The sequence below is a fragment of the Anas platyrhynchos genome, chromosome 16, assembly GCF_047663525.1.
Source record: "Anas platyrhynchos isolate ZD024472 breed Pekin duck chromosome 16, IASCAAS_PekinDuck_T2T, whole genome shotgun sequence".
NCBI classification, from domain to species: Eukaryota; Metazoa; Chordata; class Aves; order Anseriformes; family Anatidae; genus Anas; species Anas platyrhynchos.
The window spans coordinates 8,866,779-8,891,514 of NC_092602.1; the positions used below are offsets into that span (position 1 = coordinate 8,866,779).

The 24,736-nt window shown below is 45.1% G+C and overlaps 1 protein-coding gene across 1 annotated transcript; it reads right to left on the reverse strand.

Moving 5' to 3' along the window:
- Positions 1 to 1,475: 1,475 nt before the first annotated feature.
- On the reverse strand, positions 1,476 to 24,441 carry GGT5 (gamma-glutamyltransferase 5). Its single transcript, XM_027470080.3, has 14 exons — positions 23,780 to 24,441; positions 21,617 to 21,692; positions 20,894 to 21,185; positions 11,712 to 11,842; positions 10,123 to 10,209; positions 9,381 to 9,570; positions 8,686 to 8,843; positions 8,111 to 8,260; positions 7,567 to 7,700; positions 6,152 to 6,354; positions 5,642 to 5,733; positions 4,737 to 4,846; positions 4,129 to 4,236; positions 1,476 to 3,903 (listed from the first exon to the last, which is right to left on the reverse strand). Exons 3-14 carry the CDS (start codon positions 21,052 to 21,054, stop codon positions 3,757 to 3,759), a joined length of 1,671 nt encoding a protein of 556 aa, XP_027325881.3. The 5' UTR covers positions 21,055 to 21,185; positions 21,617 to 21,692; positions 23,780 to 24,441; the 3' UTR covers positions 1,476 to 3,756.
- Positions 24,442 to 24,736: the final 295 nt, after the last annotated feature.

Below are 24,736 nucleotides of genomic sequence, written 5' to 3' on the forward strand. Positions count from 1 at the left end.
TGTGCACTGTGCTCCTTTTTCCTGAGCTGTTACTGATGAGGATGTGTTCAGTGGAACTAAGACAATGATTGTTAACAATGTAGTCATTGTGTTCCTGGAAGAATGTGTTTGGTTTGTGGCCAGACCTGTACACTTTGTTTCACTGAACTGTGACTTCCCATTCTTGGAATTCCATGATGGGTGTCAGTGGCAGGCTGCAGTTTAAATGCACTCTGCAGGGCATTTTAGGAAACTTACATGTAGATACAAGTTCATGTATGGAGCAGCATCAGCCAGTTTGCTGGAAATTCTTGTCCCTTTAAACCTAGGACCAGCTGAGCTCTTTCTTGATCAAGTGAGATCTGAGAAAAAAGCAAATAAAATTATTGCAAAGCAAAATAAGCTTATTGAAACTTTACACTTGCTACAGTTAGTCTGATGTACAACACAGAAAGCATGTGCTCTGAAACTGGGCTGTTTTCTGGGAAATGACTGTTGGACAAACACACATTTTGAAACAAGCTTAACTGCTGCTGGGCTGCTTCTAATAGTTCACCGTATAGAAGTCATACTTTCCTTCCTGAATTTGTGAGATCTAGTCAGAAAACTTCCCAGTTATAAATAACCTGTTTTACATGACTTCCCTTCTGGAGACCTCAGCTACTACCACAGCTAAAACCACTTCTGCTTTAAACAACTCTTACAAATGCATTTGAATTCTTTACTGGATTGTTTTGTTTTGTTTTAAGGTATCACCACAAAGGACTGATTTATAAAACTAAGCAGGACTAAGGCTTGCTCTTGCATTCTTTAATTTTTAAAGCAAATTACCCTATGCTCTAGTGTTTACATCTTATTGGACATACCTGTACACAGGGCACACTCATCTGCCTCCTGCTTTGATTCCACGTTCTACTGCTTACGCTGCATTGAGGCTCTCTGTGTGTCTGTGTGGTTCATACTGTAAACCAGATCGTATGCTGCAGGCCATTCAATGTGTCTAAATGTTCAGGTACAAGAAAAGACTTCTTCCTGCTTGTCTCCCGCCCCTTTGAATGTAACTGCCCCTTCTGCTTCTGAGCAGAGCCATAATGTCTTGGTGTAAGCTGCCAGGTATAACGCAGGGTGCAGAGAACAGGACATGTCACTTCAACTGGTTCCAGCAGATTTGAAAGGAAGCTCTAGCGCTTCAAGGCAATCCAGAGCATACCTGAGGGAGTTCATCTCCTTCATCTGTTCTGTGGCCTAGTCATACCACAGTTTCCACAGGCTCATCCAGCCTCTGGCAAGGGCTACAGGAAAGTGCCGAAACCAAGCTGCAAGAGACAAGTGGCATATGCCACTGTTCTCTGCACTGTTCTTCAGTTTCTTCAGCAGCTTATTGATTCTCCTGGATGAACAGCTCTTATTGCTTAAAGCACCTGTGTGAAAGTACTCTCTCAAACAACTGCTTGTGTGCTAAGCTAGGCAACAGGTTTAGAAGAGAAATTTCCAGACAGGTTTAAAAAAAACTTTATTAAAAATATAATTTAAAAACTTCATTTAGAAAATAGAGCATCTGTACAATGGTGCTTTAAAAGTCCATATAAGTTGACTAAGTAGAAAAATAATGCTCTCCTGTTGGCGTCGCCATGAACGGAGAGGGACCAAGCTGGACAACTCTTGACTGTTGCTGGGAGACAAGTTTCAGCAGCACTGAGGAGGTGGCAGGGCAAGAGCAGAGGTGCTGTTGGTGGTACAAATGCTCACCCTCATCACATGTTTTGCTAGTGAGGCTGCCAAGAGTGGAAGTCTCTGCTACAGTGAGAGATCTGCACACTCATTTCTTTCTGTCTTGCAAATGAAAGTTGTGACAGGCTTTAAAACTGCTTACTTGGCTCAGTTTCAATGCTAATAGCACAGTAGTGAAATTGCAGTGAGTGCTAGTCTACAGATAATATTCCCATGTCTTCGTGGTGAGAAATAGCTGTGCTAATAGTGCACTGAAAAGGTGATGATAGACTGCATCAGCTGGATTACAGAGGTGTGCTTTACCCTTTGGTATGTCAGAACTGAAGGGGATTAGGAAGCTGTTACTTTATGGCTTGTTTTCTCTGGTAGTGAAAAATGATGGAGCACAGTGCCTTGAAACTTACTGAGGAAAGAAGAACCACTCACTGTGTCTCTAGCCAGGCCATTCTTGGTTGCTTTTTGAAAGCTCTAAGTAGGTCTAGCTAGAAATAACTACAGCTCATGCTAAAGCCAGCATCTGGTCTAGCTAGTTTGTGTGGTTCTGAAATGCGAGCTCTACATGTTGTCTGGTACCCACAAGCATTTCCCCTGTAACAGCTCTGCAGTTGGGGTGCTATTTCTGACAACAGAACTAATGCATCCAGGAACTGGTAGCTGAGGTAAAGGAGTCATTAATGAAAGTAGAAAATTTAGGCAAATTATGTAAATTGAATATGGTTAAAAAAAAGATACCCCCTCCAAATGAGCAAATATATATATATATATATTCTGTATACAGATGAAGCTTATTTGTTTGTGTACTAGGAATACTATGGGCCACGTGGGAGCTGAGAACAAACATGTGGAAGGGGAGGGCTCTGCTAGTGCTCTCTGACATTGTCTCTGTCTCTTAAATAGCTGTAGTATTTTATCCTTGTAATCTTTAGGGAACAGTTGAGACTAGTTGTGGTAAACAAGGAGTTGGAGCATCTCCTTAGGCCATGGGAGAAGAGTGTTTTGAGACTGTTTGACAGCACGGCACCACTTCTCAACAGTTTTGGTGTTTGCCTGGCCAGGCAAAGCTCATGGCTACAAAAGAAGTCTTCACATTATTTATCCTTTGCATTTTGAAGTTATAAATCTTCCAAAAACAGCACATTTTTTTCCACTGCTATCCTCATCTGCCTTCCCAAACAAGTTATTTTCTGCAGGCATTGAGGAGGAAGAACTGGCGCAGACTGGGCCTCCCCTTACCACAGGCAGAGGTGCCTTTGGGAAGCTAAGCTGAGGCCTGTCCCTCCCAGGAGCACCAAATTCACATTGCCCCATGGGAGGCTTATTCTCATGGTAACCAGTACACAAAGTTGAATGGAACTTCAGCACAGTTACTCAGAGCTCACGGCATCCATCACTTCCTCAAGGCAGAGTATGCATAGCAGCAGGCTTGTGTTACGGTGCACTGATTTCATCTGCCACCTTTGGGAAAAGTAGGGGCTCCTCTGGATGGGAAAACCGAAAGGGTTGTGTGGCGGTTTGCTCTCTTCCCATTCCAAACCCACTCTCAAAGTCTGGATGCATACAATTTTATAATCCTGATCCCACAGACACTTCTTATAATCCTTATAACCAAAATAGTTACTTCATATTGCTGAGCTCCAGTAATAGGAAGCTTAGCATAGCAACAGCCTGAAAGAAACCAACTCTACTCTCCAGCAGGAACGGAAGATACAGCTGGGTCATTTCGCAGTGTTCCCAGTGAGTTTTGGACCTAGTTTCCTTTTGCACCTTCTATTATCTTAGTCTGAATAGCTGATCTGCTCAAGAGATATATTGTTCCATATATTGTGTAAGTAATGGAGTGTGTAGCTCTAAACAAGGCTGGCTGACCTGTCCTTGTATTGCCTGAGGGTGACTTGCAGTCTCCTGGCGCTAGGTGTAATCACAAGTTTGCCCACACTTTGGGAGGCATCCTGATGGGAACAGGCAATATTGGCATGCCAAAGCATGTTCTCAAAGTAGTTATCTCCTGTGGGTTTGACTACAATAGAACTGTGGTGGGATTTCTTGCTAATAACCAGCCGATTTCCCCATCTTCCTTTTATCAGAGTAAGCAGAGATGCATTTTCCTTCCTTTGAAATTCCCTGCACAACATTCAATGCAAATTGATCTTTCACTGCTTTGTGTCCTCTTCTCAGCAGGCCATTCCTAACATCCTGTGGGGAGTAGAGCAGAGAAAATGGAGTGAATGGGCATAGGCCTGAGGTCTTTGTTCTGCCAGGTGCGGAAATGAAGGATCTGTTTACAGCGTCAGGTTGAGGAAGATTCAAGCAAGAAGGAGGTTAGCTAGAAGCAAAATACAGATTACTGAGGAGCGTTACAGAAGCTAGCTCCTTCCCATCAGATGGAGAAGACAAGAGGATCCAAACGAGGCCACTCACCTCACTGAAGCGTTCCTCAAATGAGATGTTGCCATTGATAATATGCATGATGGGAGATGAAATGGCATCTTCCAAGTCGTAGCCAAACCACAGCTTGTTTATAACAGCCTGCAGTGAACAAATCCCACACTCACTGGAGATACTGAATAAAAACCTGGGTCACATGTTGCCTTCTTCCAAACTGGTATAAATCCAGACCAAATCCTGCCAGAAGGATTGTGCAAACCTGGACTATAAGAAGTCCCTCTAGCCCAAGTATCCTTTCTTCATGATGACCAACAGTAGAAAAAGCAGGTGGGACTGACCGTGGCTGGAAGTCTGGGATGGCTGAAAGAGGTGGTGGCTGCTGTGGGTTCTTCCACCTTCTCCATTCCTGGTCCCTCCTGACTGAAGTACAATGCAACAGCAGAGCTAAACCTACCCCTCCCTTTGCCACAGAAATGCTAAAAGCAAGAAGGCGAGGGTAGAATGACTCTGCAGCAGGCTCTTTTCACTGTTGCCTTCTACTTAGCAGTACTAACAGCAGCAAACTGATTTATTTCATTAAGTTATGTGTGTTTTCTGCTTGCTTGTTGAAAGCTCTCACTGTGCAGTACCTGTTCACTCACCATAGCAGTGGCGCTGATAATCCGGGCTCCACCTGCTCCTCCAATCACCAGCATGTCTCCCGTCTTGGAGATGAGAATAGATGGCACCATTGCTGAGGGAGGCCTCTCTCCTAGAGCAGAAGCAGAAAGTCTTATTCTTCCCATGTGGCTGGTGAGAGCACTGGAGGGACACACAGGTTTATCTACCTCATTCTTCTTGCATTCCCCATGGAAAACCATGCTGCTGTTCATTCCTCAAGAAGTCCATGTTTTCCCAAAATCTAAATTCCTTGTGCTGAGACTCCATCTCACAAGAAACTGCTCCTTTATGGTGCAGGTTAAATAGGAAACACCTATTGGTGCACCCTGCAGCATACGCAGGAGTTGCTGCAGTTCATCAGACCCAGATAAGGAACAATTAGCAGCAATTATCAATTGCAGTACTGATGTCCTTTTTATTTGCAAACCCAAGGGAGCTTCCATCAGGGACAGCTTATTTCACAAAGCACTGCCTCTGTACTGTGCTACAGAACTCAGTGTAAGCCTTTCCTGACTGTGCATGTAACTGCAGGTGTTTTCATAGAGAGGCCTAAAAATCAGCTAGTTTGTCTTAATAGTGGTTTCTTTATTTGTTCCGTACTTTCCCTGTCCATCCATGAAAAGCTTCTGCAATTTTTTTTTTAAATCTCTGCTTTCCATCATCAGAAGCCAAAACTCACATTTTCATGTAACTGCATGAATAGACACAGACACACTACAGGACTTTATCCTTTGTTAGTATGAAACAATTTTGCTAACATACTAACTTAGGGAAAAAATAAAAAATAAAAAAGTACCTACAGTGTGTAGATAGTCCCTGCCCAGTTTCCTGCCATGATTCTCCATCTCCTGGCCTTGTGTATTATGTTGAAGTTCAGAATGCTCACCTGGATTAATGCTTCTGTTCACTATGCAGAAATCAGCAAGTTCATTATTTAAAATGATCCCAGTTCGGTTAGAATACACAAAGGAGCCAAACCTGCAGGGAGGAAGGAAGTAGCCTTTCAGTGACCAGTGCTCACTCATTGTGGATGATACTAGCCAAATGTGACACCCTCTGGCGTTACCCCTCCTTTCTGCCAGGCTGCAGCCACCTTAATTAAGGTGTTCAAAAGGTATTTGTGCTGCAGCCAGAGATGTGGGGATTTGCCCAACCCACAGAGCTTGGCAAGTTACATGTTTGTCAATTGTGATGTTGCCTTGGGCTGATTCTGAAAGACCTTCGCTGTCACATGAAAAAAGCATTCACAAGCAAGAAACTGTCTAAAGCAGTGAAGCCCAAGGGTTGGTGGGGTTTGTTTGTTTTGTTTTTCTGTTAAGCAGCCCTTGCAGATACCCTGCGAGCCTGATACAAGACCTATATTACTCAAGTAAAAACCAGGCCCTTGGCTACTCACGGGTAGTTGATGGTACTGGTGGCAGACACAGCACTGCCATCTGCAGCAAGCACAGAGATGTGGCTTGTGCCCATACTTTTATATCTGTGGTTGTAGGTGGACTCCCACAAGTTGTAATAGCTGAGTGGATGGTCACCAGAAGCATTTATTTTCATTCTGACGTGGCGAGCGGTCTCGTCAGACAGCAGGGTCGCCGCAGTCACCTGCAATCACAGCAAGGACACTGAGCCAGTATCACAAAAGCACAAGCATGTCTGTCTTTGGACACACAGGAGCCTGGGGGATTCAGCTTCAAGGTCAAAGCTCTGAGGCCTACACTGGCAGTGTTTAGCTCTAGTTTGAATTCTCACACCAGTCTCATCACAGAAATTGAAATAAATTCAATACTAAGGCACCTCATCATTAACGTGACCATGTGCACATTCTTTATCAGGCAAGTGAGCACCAGCCTACCATGGAACAGAAACTGCATCCAAACCAAACAGCCTAACCCTACCTCTGCCTTGTTATCATGGTTTTGGCTAGGATAGAGTTAACTTCCTTCATGCAGGCTCATATGATGATGTGTTTTGGATTTTTGATGAAAACTGTTGATAGCACACCAATGTTTTAGCTGTTACATAGTGCTTACACAAAGTCAAGGACTTTTCTTCTTCTCCTGCTGCCCTGCCAGCAGCAGGCTGGGAGGGACACAGACAGCACAGCTGGCCCAAACTAGTCAAAAGAATATTCCATACCATATGATGTCGTGCTCAGCAATAAAAGCTGTGGAAAAGAAGAATGAAGTATGTGTGGGGACACACTCAGCATGATGGCGTTTGCCTTCCTAAGAAACCATTACATGTGATGAGCCCTGCTTTCCTGGAAGTGGCTGAACAGCTGTCTGCTAATGGGAAGTGGTGAAATGAATTCCTTCTTTCGCTTTGCTTACACACACAACTTTCACTTTACCTAGGAAACTGTTTTACCTCAACCCACGAGTCGTTTCACTTTTACCTGTCTGATTCTCTCCCTCATCCCACTTGTGGAAAGTGAGTGCATGCCTCTGTGGTACTTAGCTGCTGGCAGGAATCAAACCACAACACTTGGCCAGCTGAACAATGTTACTTGACTAACAGTTCTAAGGAATTTCTTTCCTTCTGTGACTGTGAAGCACGAGGGTGTCAGAGCATCGCTTGTTTCTGTAGCATTGTGCTGGTGGGCATGATAGTCTGGACAATAGGTAGCTTTCCTGACGGCTTACCAAATAGGCTAAAAATGAGTTTGTGACAATGCGGATTTTGAAAACAAACAAACAAGCAAACAAACAAACAAAAGTGTAGAAGACTGCTCCTCTGTCAAGCAGTGCAGAAGAGGCTGCCAGTGCTGTGCGTGTCTGTGGCTACTTCTTACTCCTGTGCACTTTACCAGCTCACCTGAGCATCAGAGAAGGCTGGGTCATTCATATGGGGTCTCAGCATATTGCTGAACTTCAAGGTCTCTGCAATGACGTGGTAGGTTTCTTCCTTAACCTTGGGTGTTGCCAGTGATGCTTTACTAAATTTGTACCCTAAAGAGGAGGATGAATTCATTTGGTTAACAGATGCACAGTAATGTTTCTTCAGGAATTTTGTAAAATGTTTAAATGAACCTTGTTTTCCCATCCTAGTTCTTACCAAGTGTCCCCTACACGTTAGCAGGATGTGGGCAGAAATAACTGAGTCCTACTTTCCACTGTGACTTCAATTCTTCTTGAAGTCCTGAGAAATCGGGTATCCTTTTGGCCTTTGTAACAGCTATGGTGATGCTGACACACTATAAGAATGAGCTAGCTCATCATCCTGCTGCATAGCATGATCATACTGCTTCTTTGGGGCCCTCTGTGGCTCACCAACACCCTTTCTGCCTAATATTTATTTACTGTTCCAAATCAATGCTCTTTGCAAACCTCTTGCAGCTCCTTTTCTCTTAAGAATTTACCTTCCAGTATCTTGAGGATAAACAGGAGCACAGCACCTCCCATGGGTGGTCGAGGAGAAAACACCGTGGTGTTATTATTCAGGGTAATGTTCAGAGCTGAAGACACTTCTGCTTTGTATGCCTTAAGGTCCTCCATTGAGAGAACAGACCCTTCAGTGGAAAACCAGAGGAACAGCTGGTGTTAGCATGTTAACAGAGACTTTTGGTAGGTACTATGGGGATACTGTCAGGGCCTTGGTAAGATTTCTAAAGAGCCATCCCTGTATATTCTGAGTTTCTTCCACCAAGCACAACAATGTCTTCACATGTCCTCAGCTACTGCCAGACCCCAGGACATCACAAAGCCTAAGGGAACTGGAGAAGCCAGTGCATGCACACTGTGGGTAAGTGCGTGGCTCTCATACCTTCTTCTGGGCCTGAATTACAACAGCTAGGGGAAGGTGGCCCCTTCCCATGCCAGGTATCACTTGGAGAAGTGACAAGTAAATGGCATGTGTTAGCTATCCCCAGTAACTCCTCATCGTTAGACAATTGCTGGGGCCTGTCAGTTCTTATTAAATACAGCTGTTACCTACCAGCCTTCTTGAGGTCCTCCACCAGGGCCTGTCCTATCTGTCCCTCATAAAATTCTGTAGCTCCATTTTCTGCCACAGCTCTCAGTGTCTGCTGCAGTGCTGGCCACCTGAAGGTCTCTCCACGGTTCAAAAACCTTTGACCATCACATATCAATGGGCTGTTAAAGGAGAACATCCATCAGTTTACAGCATGTGCTTATTCTCTTTCCTACCCAAGGTTGATTTGGTTTATGTATTTTGCATACTTTCCAAGATAGTGCTGTTCTGTCTATATGGAGAAAAATGCTTCTCAGCTGATTCCTACCCACAACACCAGGCACGTTTTACCCTAGACAAAGTTTCCTCCATGGGACTAACACTTTGACCCTGGCTTCTCCAAATGAGTGCCTGCTGCAGGACCCTGCTGTCAGGGAACAATTTCCATACAGATGGAGGCAAGCCACATCCATCCAGCTCCTCCTCATGAGGAGATTTGCTTAGCAGAAAGTTTTGCTATGCCAAGCCCCTCTAAACTGGAAACCAAAAATGTAAAAAAAAAGTTGTTGACAGTAAAAGATTTCCAAAAGAACATTTCAATTATTCTCTCTCTCTCCATAGCAATTATTTACTGGGCAGCTGCTGCAGCAGCAGCCTGCTTCGTGTCTGAGCTGGGGGAACAGTGGTCCTTACACTTGAGTTTAATTCAGGAGACTTACCACAGGTTTTGTCCGTGTTTGGAGAACAATGGGTGATGGATCATTTTCTCCATAACTAAGGAAACAACAAGTGGCTCTGAAAGGAGCTTGATGGTTGGTTCAAACAGAGCTTTCCACGGCAAGCGGCCGTATCGTTTATGGGCTTCTTCATACCCACGAATTTCTCCTGGTACAGCAATCCATTGGGAACCTGAAGAGCAGAACGGCAGCGTCACACCCAGTAAGTCACTGGCCTGTTGGTTTCGCCTCTCTAAATGCATGTCAATGGAAGTGTGGATATATAGAGGCAGAACTAAGTCTGCTAAAAGTCCTTATCTCAACTTGTGAGTTTTTTCTTTCTTTCCAGCATACTTTCTTCTTCCCCTTTTCTTCTAAGGAGGGGGAGTGAGAGAGTGGTTGTGGTGGAGTTCAGCTGCCCAGCAAGGTAAAACCACCACCAACTGCTGGGAAATGAGTGTTTTGGGAAACCTGATCTTGGAATGTAGACTTCCTGTGAAGAGTAATTACGTAGTGATTTCTCCTCATGATCTGCTCCCCACTCCCTCGGTGGTGCCTGGATGCCAATTTTACTACTAAACAGGAATTTTATGGACTTCATTTTTTGTGTTTTTCAAAAATCAGTCCAGGAAGAACACAGGTAACTGAACAGGACTTCAGACAAACAGCAAGGTCCCCAGTTCCCCCACCCTGAGTTTTGTGCCCCCACCACACACTATGAGGGCACACAGACCTGTTTCTTTACCTGTTTCTGGAAAAGAACAGCCAGAAAACAAATCACGATGAAACCCTTGTGGGACTGTTTCACGGGCATTGATCACCTCAACTGTTCCTAGAAAAAGAGAAGGGAGAAATGCGTAACAGACTCTTCCTGAAGGCAGGTGAACCTCATGTGTTGGGTCAGCTCAGCAGACTGACCAGTGCCTGCCTAGAGGCACCAAAGATACAGGGACAAGACCAGTGCCTGTGTCCAGGCAGCTGGGCCATGCTGCTTCACAGCTGACTTGCAGTTTCCTGCACTTCTTGTACAGGTGGGATGTGTCAGAGACAGAATATGAGCCTGGTGGTTGGCTATTTTCCAAGAGATGGCGAGTTAAGGTTATCATGTTTGTAACCTCTATGTATCAGGAAACTTGAAAGGAAAAAGAAACACTCAATATATTCTTGTATTTCACGTCTAACTGTTCCTCCTCCTTCTCTGCCTTCTATCTCTCCTTTTGTGTCTCAGGCCACAGAGCCAGCTGTGCTGCAGGAATCCATGGTGCTACTTGTACGAAGCACGTGAGCCATGCATGGCCATGCAAGGCTCTGTGCAGCAGCATAATTCAGGTAGCAGAAGAGAAGGGTTGTTGATAGGAGGAGAAATTACATGGCTCTGCCAAAAGGGAAAAAAAAAAAAAAAGGTGCTTTGCCAAATTATGCTATTGCTTAAGATAAACCCAAGAATTTCTACTCATGACTCTCTGATACTATTTGGAAGGGTTTTTAAAATTATGATATTGTTACTGTGCCCATTGTTGATTTGGCTATCAACATCTATAAGCTCTGGGGGCTTGTAGTAGCCAACGCCGTTTAAAAACAACAACAACAAAACATTAAAAACATAAAAGCAGGAACACAATAGCACCAGGGGTTAAGGCAAACGTGGAAAGGCTTCCAGCAGACCCTGCAAATTGCTAGATTTTGATTTTCAAAAGGAAGATGCATCTCACAGGGCAGGAAGCCTCAGTGCTGCTGTGGGAAGTCCAACCCACGCCAGTGATGGCAGTGTGAGGAGCTCCCCCCCCAGCAGCCGGTGCTGCCTGAGCTGCTGGTGCAGGACAAAGCTCTGAAATCCCAGCCAAGGGCTGAGCTGAGGCAACGACAGCCCCAGGCTGCTGCCTGCTCTGCCAGCACACGGACCTTTCCCTGCTCCTACCTGCCTCCGTGGCAGTGCTCCCCCCAGGTGGCAGCTCGGACAGCACCGTTCACACTTTGCTGCACTGGTCAGCTGTATGACACTGAAATATAATTTCTTTGCGAGGTGAAGAAGGGACAAAGTCATTTCATTTGAAATCCAAAGCTGCTTCCCCACCACCACATGTTCTCACTGTGAACAGCTGCACTTTTCAGTCCTGCTCTGCTTATGGAAAGCTCTCAGGATAGCTCCTGTAATCAGGGCTTTGGGTTAAGAGCGAAAGCGCATTTTGTGTGGTTTTCAATGGAGCTTTTATATATATATATATATATATATATATATATATAAATCTCTCAGAGAACATGAAGGATTCTGACATGGCAGCTAGGTGTTTGCAGAAGACGAGGCACCATGGAGCGTCCAGGGCTGGCCCATACCTGTGCTGGCATTATAGATAGTAAATACGACCCCGCCACCCAGGCCTGAACTCTGAGGGTTCATCACCGACGTGCAGATCAAACCAGCGATGGCAGCGTCCACAGCTGTGCCTCCACTTTTCAGGATGTCCCTGTGGTAGAAAGGGAGGAAAAAAAGCCAACTGACACGAGCAGCCAGTGTTTGGAGAAAACTGTTGGTATCTATGTGGGGTTGGAGAGCGTGGAAAAGAGCATTCCACTGTGGGAGCAGGAAAGAAAACTCAGTGGGAAGGAACAGAGCATCTCCAGGAGGGAAAGGCAGCTGGGGCCACAGCTGCATGAGGCTGGTCTGCCTATGGGCAAGGAGTCATGGGACGGAGGGAACTGCATCCACTCCCAAATGCTCTTGACAGAAGGGGACAGGAAGGAGCTCCCAGACATGGGAGGACACACACTGCAGGGGGAAGAGCCTTGCACATGCTGGGAGCCAAACAACTAATTTCTGGCACCACGCCTACCATCCCCACTAAAAAGGCATATGCTGGTCAACAGGCCAGGGGCTCAGAAGCAGGAATGATGGGTCTGTGTGAAGGAAACTCCTGAGACTCAACATCTCAGCACAAAACTGAAGCCTTACTTCATTGCTCCCACAATGTGTCTTGGGCTTATGGGATATCAGTACAAAAATCCCCTTTCCCTCCCCACAGATCCACAAATCAAAAACCAAAAACAAACAAACAAATTAAAAAAACAACAGCAACAACAACAACAACAACAACAACAACAAACAAACACCAAACAAGCAGAAAAAAAAGTTTCTGCCTAGGCACAGCCACCCCAAAGAACACCCACGGGATTAAGGCAGCCTCATGCAGTTGTTCCTGCTAGAGAAACGTGTCTCAACAAACTGTCCTTCAAGAACAACCATTAAAAAAAAATCTTTTCCTTGCAGTGGAAATGGGGTGGGGTGAGGTTTCCTCATGCAGCCTGCCAGTAGCCAGCCCTGCTATTTGCTAGGAAGGTTTCTGACCGCTCATGTTGAAGCATTGCTTTGACAAATCCAGAAGGGAAAGTGGAATAGTTCATTAAGCGGAGAGTAACTGCTCCCAGAGGCTGTGACAAGAACACAGCACACACAGGCACTGCTGTTTATTTTACAGCCATTGATGTCTTTGGGACCTGCAGGCACTGCGAACAGGATGCTGCCCATAGACACACTGATTGTGCCTTTCCTTTGTTTAAGTGCCCTTGGAACGGCTGCCTGCGAGGAAATGGCATGGGGACAAATGGGAAGAAATGAAACCGTAGGGAACCACGGGGCTTTCTGTTTGTGGTTCTGAACAGCTTTCAACCTCCTAGCAGCAAACTGCTCCCTGGCTGTCACCCTGAAAATGGTGACTGAGGCTCAGGGCTATGTAACAGAAGGCCCTGGAAGCATGTTAGAAAGCTGGGGAAAGAGTGGAGAGGAGAAGGACCACTACACCGGCCCAGGACAGTGCTCCCCAGAGCCTGCAGGTTATGCCCATATGCCTGCTACACTGCTACTCCAAAGGGTAGCAACAATTAATAAATTCATTTAATATTTGTGCACCTAGATGGCCTGTTTCCAGCCTCTAGATTATGCTAAAATCATGTGGTGTTCCCAAATACTTGTTTAGTGTGGGCTAAATACCCTTTAACTACGGCGAATGTAGTGCCATATGGACAAGGCATTCCAAACCGGAGAGTTTCTTAACATGAGCTTATCCGTGCTCTTTTCCTCCAACATTCCCACTCAGAAACAGAGGCAGAATAACACAAGCTAGGTAAACTCCAGCTTGCAGCTGTGCCTTTGGCTCTCACTGAGATCAGTGAGGACAGAAGAGGTGCCAGTCTCAGCAGAAAAGGTCTGTCTGGCTGCTAAAGTAGCAGGCTTTCAAGTAGCTAAGACCTGGACTGTAACTGCCATTGATGAAAGGGACACAAAATCCCCCAGAGCATCAAGGAGCAAGTGAGAGAAGACATTCATTGGCCAGTGGACTTCAGCAGCACTGCCAGCATGGACACATCCTGCCTGGCATGTCCCAGTGCTTATTTGTTAGCTCTCAATTGCTCCATCCTGCCAGCTGACCCAATAGTTTTCAGATGGGTCGTGCCCAGGATGTGGCTTTGTGAGTGCCTCAGCATGACAGAAAGCCAGAGATGGTCTTTATTGTTCCTGTCTGTGCCTCGCGCAGCGGGGCCCCGATTCTTGGCTGTGACTCCTTGGTGTTACTGCAACACAGAGCAGAAACAACGCCAGAAGGCAACACAGAGACACCTTTTCACAGAAAAGCAAAGCATGTTTTGCTTTGTTCTTGGTCACTACCTCTCACTAAGCACACTCTGCAATATAAACATGATGACAAGAAAACCAGAATTTCCAGACGATCTGAAAGTGCTTTATGTTCCTGTCTACTGCAGAGCAGCTGTTTGTCGCTGTCACCTCTGGTAGCAGATATCACATCTAACCACGTGCACTCAGGCCTGTTTCTTGCCCGAGGGAAGTAGGGCTTTCCAGGTGAGGTGCCTGCTGCATTTCAGCGAGCCCCATGGGACGGAGAGCTGCGGCTTCCCACCTGCTAGACCCGAGTGCAGCACCTGAAACAGCTCAGTATGGGATGGGCTGTGTGATGCTGGGCTTGCTGCTTTGCCAGCAAGCACTGTTCCCCATAGAAAGCTGAGATTTCTTCCCCAAACTAGGCATTATATCGGCTCCCCACAGTCTAGCAGGAAGCACCAGGTTACACAGACGCTTCTGGGAGAGCTCAAACACCACTGATGTTTCCCAGACTCTGGGGAGATGCACATGCCTGACGAGTTTGTCATTGACATCTCAGCACGCCTGGGTCCCACAGCACAGAAGAGATAAGGAAAAAGAAGCCTAACAGTCAGGCATTTAGCTCAAGATCAGAAGCCACTGATCCCGGCAAGGGTAAAGCCAAATCCTGGTCACAGTTATTAACAAGACTTCTTTTGAGCTGCTTTGCTTTTCTACCTGTGAAGCCTGGTGTGTGTTCCCATGATCAAAGCAGAGTCCAGGGCCCATAGCCACACTTTGCTACCTGCAGACTGGATCCCAGTCTCAGCAGCTTCCCATTCCCCCTCCAGCCCCTCTGATGACTGAAAGACAAGGAAAAATGTTCTCTGAGCTGGCTCTTGGCATGTCACACTCAGCTTCCCATGTCTGCATTCAGCCAGAGCTCTGCCACTTACTTGGAAGTGATGCCTGGGGAATTTAGGGCCATTATGTCTTTCTTAGCCTGCCAGAGTGGTGGAGTACCCCCTGTCCCATTCAGTTGCTTCCTTCATTTGGATCACTGCTACAACTTGTTTAATTATAATGCAAAACCCCAGAGAGACACATAACCCTTCAAGCAAAGTCTGGTACCTCATCAGGTATCTCTAGAGACATCTTAGCACTACAGCTGACAAGATCTGATAACAATGCATTTTGTCCAATATCCTTCCTGCCACATAGTTTCAGCTTTAGGGTTTGGCCATTAGCTGTGTTTTCCTAAAGATAGGAGCAGAAATGGTGTGTCCTTAAAGAAGAGGATGTTAACAACCAAGTCCAGCTCCAGCAGCACTGAAACAATGCTTCACCTGCCCAGGAAGGGTGAATACTGGTACTTTCCTCACACCCTCCCTGCAAGAAAGATGAGCATTGCTGGGCTGTAGACCAAGTCTGCAGTTCTGCTCAGCTAGAAGGAGCCCTGATGCCATATTATATGCACTTTAAATGCTTAAGTTTTAAATTATATATATATTTTTCTCTCTACTAAAAAAAGCTGGGGGCTGGGATGAGACCACCCATTAATTGCATCAGAGTTGCCTGCCTAAGATTTATGAAGAGCAAAAGCAACAGCTGTTTCTATAAAAAAGGGGTCAGCTGCCAATTTAAAGTGATTAAAACACAAGAAGAAGAGAAAACAAATCCTTTGGGATATAAAGATTTTTCAAAAATGCTGCTGAGCCATCACTGAACAGGGTTTTTGCAGCAGATCCTCTTCCTTGAATAGTGTCCCAGGGAAAAAAAATTCCGACTGTTAAGTTCTCACCCTCCCACCGCGCGGCCCCCCAGGCGGGTCACTGTTCCAGAGGATGCCAGTTCCCAGGGCTTGTGCTAGGCTACGCTGGAGGAGTGAGACCAGAGGTGGCTGCTGGGCCAGGTCAGGTCAGCTCGCCTCTCTGCAGCAAATACTGCTGGGAATGAGCAGTTTTCCTGAATTTCTCCGTGTTCTCATGCTGGCTCTTGCTTCTGCCATTTGGGAAACAAATGGATGCAGAGCAGTGGCTGGCAGAGTTCAAACAGCGTCTTGACAGGGTATGTAAAGCTTTTTGATGGAAAATGCCTCCTCCGTTGCCAGGTAGGAACAAGAGGCTCAGAGCTAGAGGTGAAGGTGGCTTTGGGTATGGCTTGCTGCCAGGGCAGTTGCCTCCTGCCTCCTCATGGCTTCTTGACATGAGGACAAATTACTTAGGCACACTCACCAGTTGCATAATATTGCTTTCGGTCCCCAATCTCTAGCAGTAAAACCATCTGCAGCAAAGGGCCCGACCTCATTCAGCACTGTGATTCATGAGCCAATAGCAAGTTTGGCACAGGACCTGCCAACAAGGATGATGACGCTGGAGGCTTCCCAAGATTGCTCACTTTCTGCACGGAGCCAAAAGGGTTGCATAAAGATTTCAGAAAGCTCAACCTTACATAGCCCTGGGATACACAAACACCATCTCCAGAGATAGAAAACCCAAACCTGAAGATGACAGCTGAGCACAAATTAAGAAAAAGCAGCAAACGGGAGCGGGGAATCTGTTCCCTGCTCTCCTTCTTGTACTAATGAATTAGAGTGGCAAGGTTCCCCAAGCATCTTGAGGTGTCTTCCCCAACCCATCATCCCACTCATTATAAGACACTATTGCTCTTAGAGCAAGAGGTTCAGTTCTCGGTATATCAATTAAAAGCTCTGTAAAAAGAGCACAAAAATTACATATTAAATGGCAGACCCTTAAGCCAACGCAGAGCATGTGATGCCCCCAAAATCTCATTACTGCTAATGACAACTCACAGCAAATTGGACAGCAGAAAATGTTGGGTTTCATTTTTTGTAAAGGAAATTTTTGATTTTGATTAAATTTTGATTTTGATTAAGTTAAAACAAAAAAAAAAGGAAGTAGGTTAGAGATTAGGTGCTGCTTTTAACTTGCAAAACTTCAGGCACTGTACCAGTGTGATTGGTTTTGTGTTCGTCCTGCACTGGAAGTTCTCTGAGCATCCCCCACATGGATTTCTGGGGGCTGGGGGGGATTTGCAGGGTGAAAGAGGTGGCTGGGGCCAGCCTGGGGGGCTGGCAGAGAGAGGGACTGCAGGCTCTGTGCAGGAAAGCAGGGACAAAGCAGCGCTGTTGAATCTCTCTCTACTTTTGCCTTTAGGGACTGTTTGAAATTATTCCTGCTCTCATCAGTGGGGCAGGCAGGCTGACAGGTTCAATTATGACATGTGGTTTTCATTTGACTAAAGCTTTACCATATCCAAGCCACAAAGCCTGATTTTTTTCCCATGGTGCTGTGGAGGCTGCTCTTTTCCTTTATGTCTGTCTCCACTAAAAGCATTCAGTAATTACCAAAAATGAGATTGAGGAAATGTGTTGTTTTGCTTATTTTACTTATTTTTAAACTCCTCTACAAAGTTTGTTAGAAAGCTCTTGAGTGTGCACGTATAAAGGCAGCAGTGGTTTGTTTCCAGTTCAAACAATTCACTCTAATTTGACAAAGCTGGTTGCCTTGAAGAAAAAAAAAATTAAAAAAAAAGGAAAAAAAAAAAAAAAGAATCTTCATAGTTTTTATTTTAGATATATGTGGGTGTATTATATGCATATAATGTGTATATATGTATGTGGTCAACAATGAACTACCCAGCTTTGGTAGATTAATTCTCCTGTGATTTCTCAGCAGTTATAGGGGAAATGAGCCTGTTCCATCCTGGAACTGCAGGGGTTATGCACAGCTTCTCCCCCTCCAAAAAAAAAAAACCACCTGCTTATCATGATTTTGGGTCCCAGAAAAAAAATTAGGGAAATGATTATTACCCTTGGCAGTCAGTGCTCCCCAGACAAGACCAACAAAGAGAGATGCCATGTACTGCCTCAAACATAGAGGATATGGGAGAGGAGTGAGGTGGCTGAGCTGCAGAGACAGGACTGGGGTGGAAGAGAGCCTGTAGGGTTGAAAAATTTGGGAGCAGGGCTAAGTGGGGTGGCTGCACAAGTTGGGAGGATGAGAAGAGCAAAAAGAGTGACTGCATGGGCTCCAACACCAGCTCAGGGAGAGGGGTACATGTGTGAAGGAGCAGCCACAGAGCTGGGCGTGAGGCAATTAGGCAGAAGAGAGCATCAGCACAGGTAGCAAAGGGCCCAGCATGGACTCAGGAATGGCTGTACAGGTCCCTGTTGTGCCAGCAGGAATCTCAACAATTATGATTGTTAACCTAACTCCCCAGTTGTTACATCAGTCCAAGTCCAAAGAGACAGTGTAAAAACTTGCAAATGTTTGCATAATTGCAGAAAGAGTGAAGACCTAAATACAGTTCTTAGTAAGAAAAACCCCTAATTGATTATTTTTATATACTTCCTCCCTCATGATTTTGAGAGTTTACATATTTCTGAACAGAAGAGTCAACAGCGCTGTTTTAATCTCAGAAGCACTCAACTGACTGGGCAGTGTCTGGGAAGGCGCTGGGGCTGAGCACAGAGGATGCATGGCTTTGCCCAACTCTCTGTTGCTGAAGTTAAGTGGGAAATGAAGTGGGAGCACCCAGGTGGCAATAGAAGGGCCCAGTGGCTAAGAAATATAGGCTCTGAGAAACTAGATTTTATTGCTTCTGCTGCGACAGAATTCCTGTGTGAGGCTAAAATCTTGTTCAGCCAAGATTAAGGAGGAGGACACTCTGTGCTCCTCATCTGGTGCTCCCATGCAGACCCACGGGGCAGGCCTGCAGAAGCCCTCACCCCACAGGCACAGGGGACATCACTGACAGATATACGCCGAGCACCATGTGCTGCTCTCTGAAAGGCAGAAACCATGGTCAAAGCAACTCTCACGCAGCATCCATGCAGTGTTATTTCTGTGTTAGGCTTCCTTGCTTATACAGCTGAGATAACATCATTTTCTCCCCCACTGCTGTGAGAATTAATTTAGTGGTGACTATCGTGAGATAGCTGAGACATAGAGATATAACACCACAGAAAGGCCTGGGGGAAAATGAACAAGACCACACACCATATAGAGCATGCAGTACGCTTCCCCCAACGAAAAGACGTCCTTTCCTTGTAAGTTACCACTGTGGGCCAGTGGGGACAAAGAAAGAAATAGGACAGTGACAAAGAAAAGTGTAGATGTTAGCCAAATCACAAGCTCTGCTGCAGACGAACATGTATGAACCATTTTCTTTTTATTATGGTCCATTGAAGGAACAATAACAGGGAGAAGAGCACATAAATCTGGTTTATTCCAAGCATATGGACACCATTAAATGAGCACAAAGGTTCCCAAGAAAGTCTGAATGTGCAAAGCAGGGGCACAGCAGTGTAAAAGCAGAGTAGAGCTAACCAGCAAGCAGAAGATGTGTCTAGAGCCAAGGTGAAGGAGAAGAATGGACTTGGCTGGGGAGATCCAGAGCACTTGGCAGGACAGGTAGAGAGAGATGATCTATTTGGAGAAGCAGGATGTGATGTTCAGGCTGGGGAGAAGGGGAAAAACTGTGTGATGGGAAGCTGGGGCAAGGAGAGAATTTTGAGGGGATCACTGGTGAACTATCTGTAGAGAAGCTAAGGTGGTCTGTCAGACCAGAGGGACTCCACAGACCTTTCCAGCACAAGTGCGGAAGGTGCAGCTACAGCGATGGTTGAGGCTACCGAAGCAGGTGGAGCTTCCTGCAGAGAGATGGGAAGGAGACAGACGACTGCCCAGCAGCAGTAGCCAGGTAGCCACAGCATCTCAGATGTTGACTTGATTACACATTTCTGTGGCTCTCATTTCAGTGCCCTCCAGCTGATTCCACACTACTTCAAGTTAAAAACTGCAATAGCTACAAACTGCTGCAATTTCTCCAGCAGATTCTTTGAGTAGTCTGATAGTTTTCTCTATTTTTATTACTATTAATTTAAAAGATCCTTCTCTTTTTCCTCTGAGGAACTAACTTGTGGTGTAGCATAAAAAAAAATCTCATTTCTTGACACCCATATAGCCACAATACACAGCTACTCACAACTTCTGTGTCAGCATGTCACTGCACAAACCACACGTGGAACACGGCAAGTGTGGTGCAAAGACATGGGCTCTTGTCTCACTCCTCCAGCCTCAAGGCAGAGCATACAGCTCCAGCATCCATGTAGCCTGTGAAGGTTTAATGTTCCTTCCTTCTACTTTCATGTATGCAAGTGTTAAAGAATCGAAGCAACAGCACTAGTAAAATAATAAAGTAAGAGTTAAAATGTTTGAGAGAAAACTTGTTATAAAAGTTGTTAAACTGAAGTGTTGCAACCTGGGCAGCTGGAGGATTTTCTTACGTCTATATCTTTCCTTCCAAGCAACGTAAGTATGTCTTTTGTACTTATGCTGTCTCAGCTGACTTTCAATTAAACCTACTCTTTGCTTTCCAATACAGTGTATTTCCTGATAGCAGATATACCTGCTGCAGGCTTTGGTCCAGAAATGCACACCCTAAGGGCTGGGCTGCCCACTCCCCTTTACTCACTCAGTGTGCCTGTTTTCCTTGCCTCTGCTGAAGCCTGGCTGCAGCTCTCTGTGAGCTCCTCTCACTTCTTCCTTAGATGATTTCCAACTTACCACCATGAAGTAATCAGTTAATTTCCTGCTTCCCCTGTTAAAAACAACCTTGCATCTGTATACTATAAATATTTGTACCTTCCCAAAGGCCACTTATGTGACATTAGATATTTAAGATAAGCATCAGTTGCAGACACAGGTCTCCATCTGCTCCCTGAGCTGCTCCACTGCCGACAGAAAGCACCCAGGGAGCAGCATTGCTCCTCAGCCCCACGGGTAGGGATGGAGCAGAAACCCAGCTCGCTCCCATATTCAGCATGTGTGCCTGTCTGCCCGTCCAAGTCCATGACGTACGCAAGGCGCAAAGTGACAAATGGAGAGGTCTGTGTACATACCGGCCGATGTTAGAGCAGGTCTCGGTGTCAGCAGCCACGGCACCGTGCAGGTAGTGCTGAGAACCACACCCGGGTTGAGTCAGGATGACCACGAGCACAACCACCACGGCCAGCACCCCGAGGGTCAGCAGCACCAGGCAACAGATCCTTCCTGTGGACATGTCTGTTCGTAGGCTGCCGGAGGCAGCTGGGATGCTTTCACTCCTTTTGCAAAGGCGCCTGCTTTGCTCAGGGTGGAAGTAGAGCTGCTCTGGGCGGGAGGTCTCACTGAAGTGGGCTCTGCCCCCTGTGACTGAGAATTATACTTTTTAAGATTAAAAAACAATAAAAAGGAAATGGTGTACTTCTGTCCTGCTCTGACATGTGAGAGTCTTTTCACTCCCTTTTATAAACTAAACTTCTTCTGGCAAATCCCCCTGCTTTTTTTTTTTTTTTTTTTTTTTTAGTCTCTGATGACTCTGATGAAAATGTTTAACACATTCACTGCTGGAGCACTTCAGAGTGAAATCTCCACACTGCTTACTGGCTTCAGGCAGCCTTCCTGCCTTCATATTCTTGCCACATAGAGCAAACCACAATGCAAAGGTAGCCTGAATGGTGAATCACCGCATCAATCGTACATTGCACCTGGGGGATTTTCTTTCTGTCAGATTACCCAAAGAAATAAAAGCTAAGCACATATGAAATACAAAGCTCAAAGCTTCATATTTGATCTTACTTTACCTTATAGTTTACTAAGCCTTGCTTAATGACTTTTTTAAAATCAGTAAATCTTGCCAGTGTCCACACCATGCATCTTCTGTAAAAGAGCATAACAAAGTTGCTTTAATAAAACAGTAGGTTTTTTTGCAATTCTGCAAAACATTAGAGCCAAAAGCTCTGAGGTCCAGCATGTGTCAGTCAGCAACCAGAGCACCTGGGAAGAGAACGGCCGCTGAGTCAGGCAGACCTAATTCCTAGCAGAGCCGTGATGAGCAGCATGGGCTGCACAGCACAAGAGGCCCCACCTGGTTCTTAGTTTCACAGTTCTTGCACTAAAAAAGTTTGACATATGGCTCCATATCTGCCTGCTGTCTTTATAAAGGTTGTTACCTGTGATCACTTTCCAGCTATATTAGTGGGAAGAGGAGATTAATTTGGGCAGATTTACACGTGTATTTCAGTACAGGCTTTGAACTTGCACTCACTAAAATGCATCTCATAGCTAAATACTATTTCATGTATCAAATATACTATACTATATAAAATACTATTTCATGATATCTCAATAAATGGATTTGATGGACAACATTTTTTTTGTAGCTGTATCTTCCCGTAAGGTTATATGGGGAAAGAGAGAATAGTCCAAGAAAAATAAATGGTTTTGTCCAAGATAAACCACAGTCCCTGCAGAATCGTTCCTTGGTCTCCACATCTCTGTCTTGGCAAATACAGGCATGTGCAACAGCTCTAATGTGACTCTTCATTTCACCCCATTGCAAAACATCACTGATCTCATAATATTTCTCAGTCGCTGCGTGGCTTTCATGTTTCATTTTTTCAGAAATTATTCTAAGGGACTTAAAGAATCATCAGTTATGGTGGTTTTTCATAGCAGGGCTAGAAACCCTAGCCACTCACTACCAAGAGACTCAAGTGGATTTTGCCCATTTGCTTTCATCAAACACTATGGAGAAATTAACTCCAGACTAATTCTCCAGATTTCTTTCAAATTTGGTTTTCAGCTCAGCAGATCAAACATCTGTATCTGGAAACCAACCCTTGTGCTGCCAAGGAGGAGACCTGGAAGTGGCAAGAAAGGGAACAGGGATTGTTATTCCCAGACCACTTCTGCAAATGGCAAGATGTCTTTGCGATCTGCCCCAACAGATGCCTCCTCTAGGCGATCCCATTAGTCCTTACATACATGAATGAAGACTGAGCCTCCTTCTCTCTTTCAGTGCATAACCTTTACATTCTTACTGGTGCAATACTCAACTTCAGCCTTATTACGCTGCAATGTCTGCACCAACCCTCCCGTGTGAGGCACAGCTTAGCTGTTCAAACGCGGTGGCTCAGAACTGCGACCTCTATTTATTTATTTGTTTCTTAATACTTTCATGTTTATTGTCATTGCCTGGGAGCTCAGTTTGCCTTGGCACAAATCTCCACACACAGTAGTGCACTGACTTTCTGGTCCTCCTCTACCTGCGTGAAGGGCTTTCTATACTGCATGAAAAAGAGTTCAGGTATTTACAGACCCTTAGGGGCCAAGATACACTTGCAGAGATTTACAACAGCACTTCCGTGTCTAGTTGTCAGTGCAAAGAAAAGTATGCAGGCCAATAGAGTTCCACTTTCATGAGAAAATACTGAAGAATTCAAGATCGGAGCATATAAAATCCAGTGAAAACTCTGGGAGATACCATCAAAGGCATAAGAACTGTACGTAATAACACCCAGTAATATTAATTGATTAATATTACACTGTAAAAGCCTATTATAATAAATGTATTATGAATAGATTGTGATAAATATTATAGATTACACAATAAATAATACTTAATATATTATTAATCTATATTAAATTGCTAAGCATATTTTGGTATTATAAAGTTATAGCAACATATTAATATAATTTAATGGTTAACATATAATATTGAATTATATTTATGAAATTCAATAATCTAGATCTCATATCCTACTGCGTATTTTAATTAGAACTGCAGTCATTAACAAAGTCACCATTTCCTAACTAACAAACAGGCACAGTATTTTTACATTGTCCTTTATACTGTTTGGGGTTCTGTTACATCTTTTTCCAGCTCCTCAACTGAGACCAAACTTCAAAGTAATTCACCACCTGAAGGACGGGCATTGATAAGGGTAACGCGACAGTTACCTTACCGGTGGCAATCAACCCCGAATGGGCAGCGAGCTTCAGACTCGAAGAACATCAGGACAGAGTTGAAGAGATGGGAAGAAGTTCCCTTGCAGGTAGGTTCCTGTGGAGGTTCTCACTGTGCACATGTCCGATTGCATCATCCAGTGACCGAAGGGACTGGGCCAGCCTCTGGAGGCAGCAGCAGCCGCTCCTTCAGCCTCGCTGGAGAAAGCGTGACCCTTGCTGTTTGCTTTGGCAGCAGAGCGTTGCGCTGAGCCAGTGTAATTTCACCTGGAGTTCCAACATGCTCCTGACACACTGAGCTACCATCTGCAGAGCCTGCTCCTCCAACAGTGAAGCTGTTTTCAGATGACAACTGGAAAAGAAAGGCTGGTTGCTGGTTGCAAGCCAGCCCTCATAACCAGCCCAGGATCCTAGGCATGAAGAGACAATCCCAAAGATCACCAGCATCTACATGGGCTCTGCACATACTTCTTATTCAGTACAAGAAAGTTGGAGATGCAAATTAAGGAGACGCCTTCTGAGAACTCTGAGATCACGTTGCTGAAGCAGGATTCACGGCAGTACAGGGCCAGACTAAAGAGAACAAGGTTGCTGCCTAGTTTGCACAAACGGGTAGGTCTGTGGCATGAATGGCATTTCGGGCACTGTTTTCTCCATGCCTCCTTGTCTTCAGTGTAGTTTTCCATTGACAACAGGAGGAAAAGAACATGACTGGACAGAAGGCCAGGCGTTTCTACTTAGCAAAGAAAAGCTGACTAAGATGCTGGTTCTCAATTTATCACTCTTCATCTCTCTCTTTTTTTTTTAAAATAAACTAAAGAACCCTAAACACATACCAAACTCATACTGTGTTCTCATGCTAGCATCCTAACCATCCTCCTTTGCCTTTTGTCTTTGCACTATTCAAATTACATTGCAACATACTCTAAAAGATGCCTCTTTTTGCTGGTGTTTGT

Excerpts from the sequence above, each read along its gene's own strand:
- GGT5 (XM_027470080.3), bottom strand. The coding sequence starts at position 21,054 with ATGTCCACAGGAAGGATCTGTTGCCTGGTGCTGCTGACCCTCGGGGTG. Across the intron at positions 10,210-11,711 it reads TATCTATAATGCCAGCACAG|GAACAGTTGAGGTGATCAAT; the intron begins GTATGGGCCAGC and ends CTCTTTTTCTAG. Across the intron at positions 3,904-4,128 it reads TTGAGGAACGCTTCAGTGAG|GATGTTAGGAATGGCCTGCT; the intron begins GTGAGTGGCCTC and ends TACTCCCCACAG.